We start from the raw sequence: 12006 nt of genomic DNA on the forward strand, positions 1-12006 counted from the left end.
CTAGGGAATTTTGCATCCCCGAGCCATATTTTCTAGGGAATTTGGCATCCCCCGAGCAGTATTTCCTAGGGAATTTGGCATCTCTCGAGCCGTATTTTTTAGAGAATTTGACATTCCTGCGCCGTACTTATTATGAGAATTCGCACATCTAAAAATGTGACATTCTAAACTCTATTTTACAGTCTGCGTTTTTGTGCTAAATTTCTAACAAATTGACATGTTACAAATTGCATGTTTGTTGTCAAATTAAATATTCGACTGAAAACATCTATTTTAGTTAACTTCGTTAAAGCAATTGACTCTATATCGTCTACTGCAGTTACAGCGTTCTTACAAACAGTTGTCACAGCGCCATTTGTCACTTTGTTGTGGTAGATCATGTTGAAGACAACCAATGTGAAACCAGTCCTCACAATTTTGACACCGCACGGTATCATCGCATTCTTCTGGCATCAAACAGTTGCGGCAAATTTTTATGTAGGTACGGCGAAGTCTAGGAGTGCGTCTAGCAGTTGTTTGGGCGCATTGCGGAAAACCTGTCATTTTCTTCTGATGCAAGCATTTGTACAGATGCTCCCTCATTCGTGGTTGATCGAATTTCAGGCTTGCTACATCATCTCCTAGAGCTAAATGTACAGCAAATGCAATAGCAAACACACCACAGTCAACGCCTCCTCTCTGCTGTTGAACATAACATCGTGTGTTCAGAGCTACAATTGATTAGCCGTCCATATATATATATATATATATATATATATATATATATATATACACACACACACACACACACACACACACACACACACACACACACACACACACACACACAAATATATATATATGTGCGTTGGGTCGTAATGCATCATGTAGCTAGACGATCAGTTGGCCGACGAACTATACCCGTGAACTTAAAATGAGCCATAGCGAGGCGACGATATACGGTCATGTGCCAGTGCAACAGAGTCCACGACCTCATGGTGATGTCATTCTAATACCAGACACCATCTAACCTAGATGATGACGCAAAGATCAACATACAGCCTACGCACAGCCGGCAGACGTCACTTCTTCTACCTAGACTTGCTACAGTTCAGATCGTGTAATATGCTTCTCTCGGTTTCTGCAACACTTCTTAGAATGGTAGAACTAATTGAAAATGATGAGAGACAATCCAGACACAGACACAGCTAGACGGCACTGGATTTATCTTGTACGAGAACTTGTGTATATACGTACGGCATGGGCTAGTCGGTGTTTCGTACTAAAAACAATGACATCACCGAAAGTTCGTGAATTCTGCAGCATAGTGGCACATGATCGTCTAGCATCATCGCACAATTACTTCTTGAAAGTGCACCGGTAGTTCGTCGGCCGACTGATCATTTACCTACATGATGGATAGAGGATACCAAATTCCCCAAGGGATGCCAAGAGGGGTGCCTCACATCCTCAGAGAATATGGCTCGGAGATATCAAATTCCCTAGTGAATACGGCTCGGGGGTACAACAAACAGGGGATGTCAAATTCCCTATGACACTTCGTCGCAACCTAGCGCGTTCTTTGACAAATGGCGATCGGTCTAATACACTAGCAATAAGTGTAACTCTTTGGTTGGTAACGCTCAACAATGTCAGGTGGTCTAGAGAATACGCTGTCGGAAACGGGAGTTCAGGGAAACGAGACCATTGCGGTGGCGGGAGCTTCTAGCTAGAGGAAACCTGATGACGGGGAGACGCGTCGTCGTAATTGTTGGGAAAATGGAGTTTAATTAAGGAAATCGAACTCGACAACGATGAACCGCAGAAAGTGAAAGATTTCGTTGCCGAATACGATGATGTCTTTGCGTTGGAAGGTTTAGAGTGCGGGAGAACGCCCCTGGTTGAGCACGTGATCGACGTCAGAAGTAGTCCACCAATCTACCAGCGCACGAGAATATACTTTAGTTTAGTAGTAGTTGTGAAATAGAATTAATAAGATACCGGAGTACTTTACACATTTCTAATTGTATTATTAATTAATTTCATATCATTTTAAAGTTAAAATACAAATAAATTTGCAAAATATAGCACACAATTTGATGCATGCAGTGCACGCAATAGTGTAAATATTGAGATGCAATCCAGGTATTGTAATGCACCCGCACCCAAAAAAATTGCAAGAAAATTAAAAATTTATGTTTAGCCACAATGCATAGTAATTATAAATCACGTTATCTGCCATCCAATTTACTTGAAGTCGATTTGTGCCTATAAAACAACGTTGAGCAGACGACACCGACGTTGAAAACTGGCTTCCCGCTAGCTAAACTTGTCTTCTCTCGATTGGAAATTCAGCAAGTGATCAGGTGTTTCTGAATGGTTTGATAACTTGATAACCTTGAATTGTCAGAAATCTAATTTCCTACCAATTGCCAATCAGTTAGGCAAGACGTCGAATATCTCAGATGCTTCAATTCAGATTGGAGAGATAAATATATCAGCATCTTAATCTACTATATAGGATTATATTAATCTTAATCTATAAATAGATAGGGATAACATCTGATTGACAAACTTCAGTGGAAATTGTATGTTGACTGGGTATATCAGCGCGACCTGAAACTGAGTACTACGTAGCGCCGAAGGCCTCACCTAGAAACAGGCAGGGCAGAGCCTCTATAGAAGGCTCTGAGGCTGCAGCTGGTACACGTACCCAGTCTCTCCTCGCACGCGCTCCACGTGTTTTTAGCACGTACTTTTTGTTTGGGTAGGAGTCTAGCAGGGGTGCACGTTCAATTATGACTTAAGGGAAGAGACCAGTTTTCGATCTTGCTTACCATTGAAAATAATTAGGTCAATATTGCTGGCCTCGGCCTACCAAACCCGTGTAGCGCCGATTCAACCTTAGCCAAACCCTAACACTAATTGCTGAGCGTAGCGAGGCTTCTAATCCGGGTCGCACAACAGAAGGGGCGTGGTCCTATGTGACTCTCCATCGAGCTCTTCTCCCCACGACCACGTTTCATGATAAGACCTACCTTAAAAAATCGTTTCCTTGTCCAACTACAGATGAGTCTAAGAACGATTCGTTTAAGTGAGCAAACGGCGACGAAAAAGCTTCATGAACTTCCGTCGCCCATCTTTTTGTATTGTAGCTAGGGATTGTGTGTGTACTTGACAACTAGAAACACCTTTATTAGCTGAATGCCACCTACAGTCAACTATTTACACATCCCATACTACAATCAATCCTTTACTTACTACACTGTGCTGCATCTAACACTGTTGATAGTCAATGTTTGCCGATGTCAATTTCTATGTCAGTAAATACCATACCACTGTCGTTACAACGGAACTGAGTGCATACCTAGACTGTACATTCCAAATGTCTTGCTTACGATCGCAAAACGACGACTACCTATACCAGGCCTCTAGAGATAATTTAGACTACTACTAGGAAGTTTGCATGTTTACTTCCATGACAGCTAGAGTTTCAACAAATACATATTGTCTAGCTAGGACTCGGCGTTTCAGTAGACGGTCTGAAAGCTTTGTTGGACGTGTTACTCACCAACCGGAGGATACGGCACAACGAGTTATCTAGTAGGTATGTATTTATGCAGAGGCGTCGCTGAACGTCCAAAATTGGGGGGGGGATAGCGCTAGGATTATTGTCTATTGTCAATTGTCTAGACGGCCACGCCTACTAATATTGGGGGGCCTGGCCCACCCAGGCTCCTATTGAGCGACGCCTCTGATTTATGTAATGGTTCCAGTTTTCCAAGTGCCTAGAGCTTTCTACAGTTTAGGCAGTCGTACTAAATGTGACCACATTGCAAATGTGGTTGTTCAGAAGTCCACAAATTTGCAGACCTGTATTCACTCTGAGCAAGTGAGTAGGCTTCAATGTGACAAATTCATATTGATTAATTATCACAAACTGAACCAGCAGCCAAAATAACTGAACCAGCAGTCAAACCACTATTATGAAACAAAAAGCCCTACAAGGATTTGTCCTTTGTGGAGTTTCAAATCAACTGTTCCCGCAGTTTCCTATAAATAGCTATACTAAATAAATAGAACATGGTGCCAGACCACGATAAGTCTAAATTTAGTTCGCCGTTGCTCCGCAACAGCAAGCAGTAACAATACGCTATTCATACTCCTCCTCGTCACCACTACTCGTGTTGAAGCTGGTTGGCGTAGCTACGGCACTGCCGCTGCTGCTGTCTGCAATCGTTTCAACTTGGAAGCCTTCATCAAAGTCACTTTCGATTTCACGTTCTAGTGCCGCTCGCTGGGTGTCGGACAGAATACAAGGGTGACGCTTCAACATTTCCTCTAAGTCACGAATTTCCTGATGAAGAGTGTCCAGTTGATACCGCAATTCCGTGTTCGTCTTTTCCAATTCTGTATGCCGATCGTGTACGTAAGCAGACTGTGCCTTTCGCTTGTTGCGACACTTGGCCGCCGCAACCTTGTTCTTTTCTCGTCTGAGCTGTCGTTTCTCCAGCTCCTCGGGAGTTGGATTCTCTTTTTGCCTCTTTGGCTCTGGTTCAGTGTAGGTAACGCCTCGTGAAGCAAGAACGCTCCTCAAAAGGTCTTTGCCGTTGACAGTGAAATTGTAGGAGGGCGAGTAAGTGCACATGGTCGCTAGAGGATAGACGACATCGCCGCTAAGAAATCTTGCAGCCTGCATGACAGAAACTAAATATCAATTACGCCTGTACTCGCTAGAGAAGGATGCGGATGCACACACCGGAAGTGCATTGTTCATGTATAACAGTACGTTTTTAGCCAAGCAATACCTTACTTGGTAATATTGCAACGTATCCAGCACGTGACTCACCTCGATAGATGAAACGACGGCGTCTAGAGCTGAACGTTCGACGAAACTCATTTTCTCTTTTGTTTGTGAACACCAGAGAATACGTCCGAATCACAAGATTGTGTCCTACAGAAAGTGCACACGGTTGTCGACACCTGTTTCCGTCGGTTGTGTGTGCCAGTTGCTTCGACGCAGCTCATTATATAGAGGTAGGGGCGTAGCTAACACGTGATTCGTGGACTGGCATCTAGGATGATGTAACCTTCTAAAAATATCTCATGGACCACCTTCGCCTCGACCCTGTAATCTGAAGAGAAGCCGGTACGTCGAATCATGTCCGAATAGTAGATGTAGTTCTATGTCCAAATTTTGTCTTTAGAATTGCAGCGGTTTAGCCCCTCATCAATCGACCTCGCTCTGTTCGCAGAAATTGCTTGTAGATCTTGCCCTATGACCTCTGACACACGGTTGATCGGATGACCTGTATTGTATTCTGCTATCAACAACGCGGTAACTCCCATGGAGCTCCGACAACATTGCCAGCTGCAGACCGACAAGTGTCTAGATAGACTAGTACTGTAGAGTTCTTGCTTGCAAATTGTCAACTATATTTACACACTATGCTAAATAAAGTCTGGACAGTTTCTGTACTACTGGGTACACCAGCAGCAGGGCTAGCGGTCGTCTCATTGCAGACTACACATACTGCTTCCTCTCTGAGCCAGGTGCTGCGGGACTTTGGTTGTTCTGTTGCCTTGTAATCTATACAATACCTTTAAGGAAAGAAACGTACAGGTCATTGGGATTCGATCATGTGACCACAAGTACTAGTGAAAACCATACGTACCTCCAGGCACTCAAGTAAGTCAATTGACTCATTGTGATCAATGTCTATTGATGACAGGATTTCCTTCACTTGTACTGAGGTAAACAGACACCCACTCTTGTCAAGAATTGCCTCCAGTTCCTGACAATCAATAGTCTACAAATGCATGCACTTATCAAGATTTCATTGCATACTGGAATTCATGCAGCCAACAGACAGACAGATCAACTCGTAGTTACATTTTGTTTGTTGCTAGAGTCATGTTTCAAATATATTACGACATAATGTATTGACAGCCAGACAGACAAACAGACACACAGGAAGTTGACCTACTATGAAAAAGAAAACATCCCGGTGGGTTAATTGTGTCTGAGAGTTGTTCCACTAGTCTTGGAACATTCAGCAGATGGGACAAGAAGGCAGAATCCTATTTCGATAATTTGTCTAACCATTCCAGAGATGACTTTGGGAGACCAAACAGGGCAGACAGACAGATCAAAAGATCCAGAGATGAGTTTAAGAACAATTGGAGGTAGAGGTTTGCACTATGCAGCTGCAACTGTGCAATGCAGGTGTGTTCCTGAGGTTTCAGCCTCAAAGGACAGTCATAAACAATTAGAGACTGCATGGGACCACAAGTCCCTTCTGTCCCTTCTGTCTAGTCTATTGTGTACATTGTATGTGTATATTTATTTAGTGTAGAGCCGTACTAAATGAACTTTAACAGACAGACAAATACATGTACATGTAGGCAGACGACCTAGACTTTTTGCTGTATTGTTCTATATGTCTTAATTAGTTACTGGCATGGCCCCTACCCAATGAGCACTCTCGTAGACTGTGCAGTAATAGTATTCCCACATAGTTTAGTTATTGCACACATACCGTAGTTATTGCACATAACTGCACACATAACCGTAGTTATACCCATACGGTAGTTACTAGCTGCCCGCTTCCACAGTTATTGCATGCACACACTGCATGGAACTGATTGTGATATTGATCTTGAACCTCAACACCTCCACAAACAACTAGGGGTGCATTTCTTTAATCTCCACAAGCTAATCCGGTTGAGCTCTACTGGATTAACCGGAAGTATTCCACTGGAATGGTTTAGCATGGAATAAAGAAACATGCACATTGAGTTAGTAGTGCGATCTTGTCCTTTGGCATGTCTATGGCTGCATTTGCAGCTTCTGTGTTTGTTTTGTTGTTTGAAGACACGGATCTGTTGCTGCTGACTGCTTGGCTTCATTTCCACACGCATGTACTAATTGGCCACGCCTATCTCCACACAAACTAATTGAACTTTTCGCTGGATTAATTTGTGGAGTTTGGGTGAGCTCAACCAGATTAGGTTGTGGAGTTAATTAAAGAAACGCACCCTAGGACATCTTATGCAAACTGCAAAACTTCACCAATAAGCTAACAAGTCAAATGAGAAAAGAAAAATATTGTCTCAGTCAGTCAAGTGCAGCGGACAAAATTAAGCCATCTCTGACTAAATAGTCGAAACTGTTGCCAGTTAAACCAGAAATGCTGACTACATGACAGTCTACTAGCTCAAACGCTCATTGGGGAGAGGCCGCGTGCCAGTAACTACAACAGTTATCACCCCCATTCCAGAGCAATATGGATATCATATTTCTTGCCTCTCACCATCTATTGCACGCCTGCGACTCATGTAATAGACGGTACTTGGGCAATAAATATGATATTACTCTGGAATGCGGGTGATAGTCTGCTGTAGACTAGTGGCTCGCAGATTGCCATTTATACCCCATCACCATTCAGATCAGCCTCAGCAAATTTCTTCTCAGCCTCAACAACACTGGATATGTACAGTTGAGGAAAACGTGCAGCAATCACCTGTGAAACAATCATAATTAAAGTAAGACAAAAAACAGTGACATGTACAATTAATATCCAACTGCATAAAACTGTTCAGGATCCTGTTCTGCAACTTTGTTCTGACTTCCTGCTCCTTCTTCATCAATTATAGCAGGTGACTGAATATTCTTTTTTTGCTTCCCCTTTGCCCTAAACTTTGGCTTCTGTCTTCTTATTTTCTACAGTAACGAACAGTAACCACGCATTAATTGCATTATGTACTTCAGCCATTATGTAGAAATTAACATGACGACACATTCAACCAAGACTTCAACACATGACCTGACCTAGAACCTGGCAATAGTTCCAACAGGAACTAGACAGGCTTAGCATAGTCCAGTCAATTCCGCTCCTGTCGAAATCATCTGTGTACAAGTTAGCAGAGTAGCAATGATTTAACTAGAGCTGCTTTGCCCACATTTTGTCGGATAAAGGTGATCACTGCAGGAAACGGCTGACTGTATGTTTTGGTTGTACATCTCGGACTTTTAGTAGTGCATCTACCTCCCAGAGTTGAACTCCTAGGGAGGAAGAACTCAGGGTGAGGCTAGGCTCGTACTCAGGACCTCATCACTATCCATGAAGGCCTGGGTACGAGGCTAGGCAGGTCCTGGGACTAAAGCATAAAACAACTGCTACACTTGCAACATAGATAGACTTTTTTTTTCTTTAGATTCTTGTTAGGCTGTTGTATATTTGTAGCATATTCAGAGATACGTAATAGAGTTTGGAGGTGGACATCTGTCATGAAGACATGGTTAAAGCTACTGGAAGTTTATTTGAACCACTTGTTGTTAAGACTTTTGGTCCATGCCATCCTCACAGCATGCACATATCAAAGATAATTGCAAGGAAGAGGCATTTCATTGTTGCCAAACTGCTAGTAAAACGCTAACGTTCTTTATCAACAGCTTTCTGTCAAGCTTTGGCTTTTAATGCTAGAAGTCTAATTCTAGAATGTTTAGCTCTAAATAGTAGAGACTCAGTTGTTGGAAATATTGTTTACTGGTTATGCGTTGACATGCATTAAGCATGCCATTGAAAATATAATATAATTATCTATCTAAATATATAACTTGCAACTGTACATTAATTTACACATTTAATTAAATGGTTCAGTTTTGCTTATCTTATCCTTGTCTACTCAAAGCATGTGATTACACTCAATAGAACACAACTCCACCTATTGTAACTAAACTGTTTTGATATGCATTCATTCTTGGTTTTCTTGTTTACAACTTAGAAAACAAGAAGAGGTTTTTAATAGATAACAAAATTGCAAAGCCACATGGTTGTAGTCTCTAAAACCCATACCAAGATCATTCTCAAGGCCCAAAAGACAGCAAAAATATATGCAGATTTTTGAATTACGTGGATATAGTAAGCCTAAACAGTACCAACAAGTGACTGACTATTAGCTAGCTATGTTGCACTATGCCGCACACAATGGAGGTACATAAGGAAGTACTGCTATAGCATTAGTTGTATACTAAGGTCACTTGGCTGACCCCATATGGCACTAGAACTAGACAAACATAAAGAGTTTCCTCTGTCAACCAATGTAGCTCCTAGAGTCTGGTTCACATATACGCCATTCAGCTGAGCGACAACAAGCAACATGCTACTCATCAGAAATAAACAGAAACATTGTGAACAGATGCTGTGCAGCAAAATCAGAAAGCTCCAAATGTGAGCAGCGTGCCAATGAGAATAGGGTTTAAAGGGTTCTATAACTACAAAAACTGCATGCTGCCACATAATCTACCATGAAATCAAGTGGGTAAGTTTAGCCGAGTGCTGTAATTACTACGCCTCCGGAGCCAGACAAAGGTCACCGTAGCCAAAATGTTATTTGTGAACAGAGACTACAGCACTGCAACATGTTGGTGTGACAGACGTCAGCAGCCAGTGGCTTAATTTCCATGGTGTGCTGCTGAAGTGAAGGGTACATATTATGAACCAGGCTTAACAGTAGTGCTACATAGAGGTGAATATTGATATGAAGTCACTACTTATCACATAAAATACTTTAAGTCATATTTACATGGTTGTGACCATGCCTAAAGCTTGGTTCACAATATGTGTCATTCATTTCATGGATGCGGCACAGAAAGCCACTGGCTGCCAATGTCTGCCGCACGAACGTGTTGCTGCACCACAGTCTCTGTTCACAAATACATTGTTGATGTCCTTTGTCTGGCTCCCAAGGCGTGAAAATTACAGTACCCATACAATGATGCCACTTGCACTCTAGTTTCTGAATCTGGCTTTGATTTTACTTCTGCGGAGGCAAATTATAGTGTAGTATACTTAGCTAGTATGGACTCGAATAGTACAGTGTGAATGCACAAAAGCAAAGGATATCCTGAATAAATGTACCAATGTGAGTTCAACGGCAGCATGTGGGTTTTGCAGAGATAGAACACTAGCCTATCCTCAGCAGCCTGCCGCTCACATTTGGAGTTTGCTGTTTCACAATCTTTCTGCTTCTGTGTATTTCTGACGAACGGCTTGCTGCTTGTTGCTGTCAACTGAATGGCACATATTGTGAACCTTAAGTTATTCAATGGTTGTGAAACCAGGGGTATAGAGTGACCTCTAGAAATGGGGGGCTAACCTTCAAGATGCTATGGGACACGCCTACTTTTTATGGACACTCCTACTTTATTAGTTTCTAATTGATAAGGTAGAATCAGTGGCAGATCGAGACTGGAAAAAGGGTGGTGTATACTATATACAGCTTTGGTCCTCACACGTATTTACAGGCCACAATTTTTATGACCACGCCTACAAATCATGGGCTACAGCCCGGTCTAGCCCATGCCACGCTACACCCCTGATGAAACCAATCTCAACAATCAAATACATGATGTCAAATATGACGTCATCTAATGCATATCGTCATTATTGTTGGCCGACAAAATTTCTAGTTAGAACACCTTTTACATCTATAGTAGATCCTAGATTTTGTTTTTAATTACTTAAGCAGGGCAAACACTCACCCACACAAGTTCCGAAATTATGTGCACCCCAACACACACGTGCGCGTGCACACACACACACACACACACACACAATGACAAATGTTAAGCCCATCGGTATTTCAACGATAGCTCCCCCGTTCCTAGGAACGAGCCTCTAATGTGTTAAGCGGAGTCTAATGGGCCTGTGCCGACTAACATCCTGAAGCTTGGCCAGAGTTATCCAGGAGCACTGACCATGGCATAACACATTGGGCATGAGTACAACATCTCACCTGTGCCCATATGTTACCCGTATGTTGCTGAAGCCAGCGGTATGTCTGCCCCCAGTCAAAGACCAGGTATGTATGTGTAACATTTGTCCTCTTGAGTTGAGAGAGACATTTGTGTGTAAATTTCTTGCCCAATGGAGTATCATGCCTGAGCCACTCATGACCTTGCAATCTGAAAGTCCCCAATGTTTTCATTCTCCAAATATGACTCTCTAACAATTGAGCTACAGATCACACACACACACACACACACACACACACACACACACACACACACACACACACACACACACACACACACACACGTACACAAAATGGACAATGTCAAGCCCTCCACATCATTCAAAGTCGACCTTAAGGTCAGTTGCGAAGATAGCTCCTCTGCCTCTAGAGCTCCATTCGCTACGTGGAGGCTTAGGGCCAGCGCTACAATCCACCTAGAGGTTGGCTGGAGTCATTCAGGGGCACTGACTATGGCGCAGCTCTGGGTCTGGACACCCAGGCCCACATGTACCCATCTGCTGCATGATGTTACTGCCAAGCCAGCATCATGCATGTCCACCCCAGTCAATGACCAGGTACTTATTTATACTCCTGAGTCGACAGAAGCATTTGTCACACACACACACACACACACACACACACACACACACACACACACACACACACACACACACACACACACACACACACACACACACAGACACACACACCTGGAATATACATGTATAGGATATAGGAATGTGCCATTTGAAGATTATATAATTATGTATTGTTATATATTGACATAGCAACAACACAAAAAGGTCAAGGAGGTACGTACTGTACTAGAAATTATTGTTACCATAACAACATGCAAAGTAAACATACGCTACATGGATGTACCTGTTCTTGAAGCTTTGCAACCTAAGAAACATTGTAATCTCATTTTGTTTAGGCTCCACAGTAATTAGATATTCTACTTGTTCTCGCAGAGCTTCGATTTCTTTTGTAAGATCGTAATTGCGGCTCCTAGCTGCTGTCAACTCTTTCTCTTTGATATCCAATGCATCGTTTAGAGCCTGGCGATCTTTCGCATCTTGCACGAAATCTTGAGAGTCTGCCTCGACGGACATCACTAGACTACATCCGTCAATAGACTTAATTAACGCACGTTAACAACTTAGAACAATGACTTAGAACAAGGACTGGCACGTCACACTGTAAAACTGTTGCAACTTGTAGTTGTAA

At 42.5% G+C, this 12006-nt stretch overlaps 2 protein-coding genes and 1 long non-coding RNA gene across 3 annotated transcripts; 1 reads left to right on the forward strand and 2 right to left on the reverse strand.

The window, feature by feature from the left end:
• Positions 1–3876: 3876 nt before the first annotated feature.
• Positions 3877–4970, reverse strand: LOC134180080 (cyclic AMP-dependent transcription factor ATF-3-like). Its single transcript, XM_062647159.1, has 2 exons — positions 4829–4970; positions 3877–4672 (listed from the first exon to the last, which is right to left on the reverse strand). Exons 1-2 carry the CDS (start codon positions 4877–4879, stop codon positions 4133–4135), a joined length of 591 nt encoding a protein of 196 aa, XP_062503143.1. The 5' UTR covers positions 4880–4970; the 3' UTR covers positions 3877–4132.
• Positions 4967–5457, forward strand: LOC134180081 (uncharacterized). The gene is made up of 2 exons (XR_009969934.1): positions 4967–5128; positions 5187–5457. It is a non-coding gene; the product is annotated as an uncharacterized LOC134180081 (long non-coding RNA).
• LOC134180079 (uncharacterized) lies at positions 5441–11915 on the reverse strand. Its single transcript, XM_062647158.1, has 6 exons — positions 11739–11915; positions 11662–11682; positions 7565–7702; positions 7413–7502; positions 5655–5789; positions 5441–5580 (listed from the first exon to the last, which is right to left on the reverse strand). The coding sequence occupies exons 1-6, from the start codon at positions 11889–11891 to the stop codon at positions 5494–5496; spliced, it is 624 nt and encodes a 207-aa protein (XP_062503142.1). The 5' UTR covers positions 11892–11915; the 3' UTR covers positions 5441–5493.
• Positions 11916–12006: the final 91 nt, after the last annotated feature.

The sequence above is a fragment of the Corticium candelabrum genome, chromosome 5, assembly GCF_963422355.1.
Source record: "Corticium candelabrum chromosome 5, ooCorCand1.1, whole genome shotgun sequence".
Taxonomy (NCBI): Eukaryota; Metazoa; Porifera; class Homoscleromorpha; order Homosclerophorida; family Plakinidae; genus Corticium; species Corticium candelabrum.

Coding starts and splice junctions, on each gene's coding strand:
- LOC134180080 (XM_062647159.1), bottom strand. CDS start 4,879: ATGAGTTTCGTCGAACGTTCAGCTCTAGACGCCGTCGTTTCATCTATC. Junction 4,673..4,828: donor CCGTCGTTTCATCTATCGAG/GTGAGTCACGTG, acceptor TCTGTCATGCAG/GCTGCAAGATTTCTTAGCGG.
- LOC134180079 (XM_062647158.1), bottom strand. CDS start 11,891: ATGTCCGTCGAGGCAGACTCTCAAGATTTCGTGCAAGATGCGAAAGAT. Junction 7,703..11,661: donor TTGCAAAGCTTCAAGAACAG/GTACATCCATGT, acceptor TCGTTACTGTAG/AAAATAAGAAGACAGAAGCC. Junction 5,581..5,654: donor ACTTACTTGAGTGCCTGGAG/GTACGTATGGTT, acceptor CTTTCCTTAAAG/GTATTGTATAGATTACAAGG.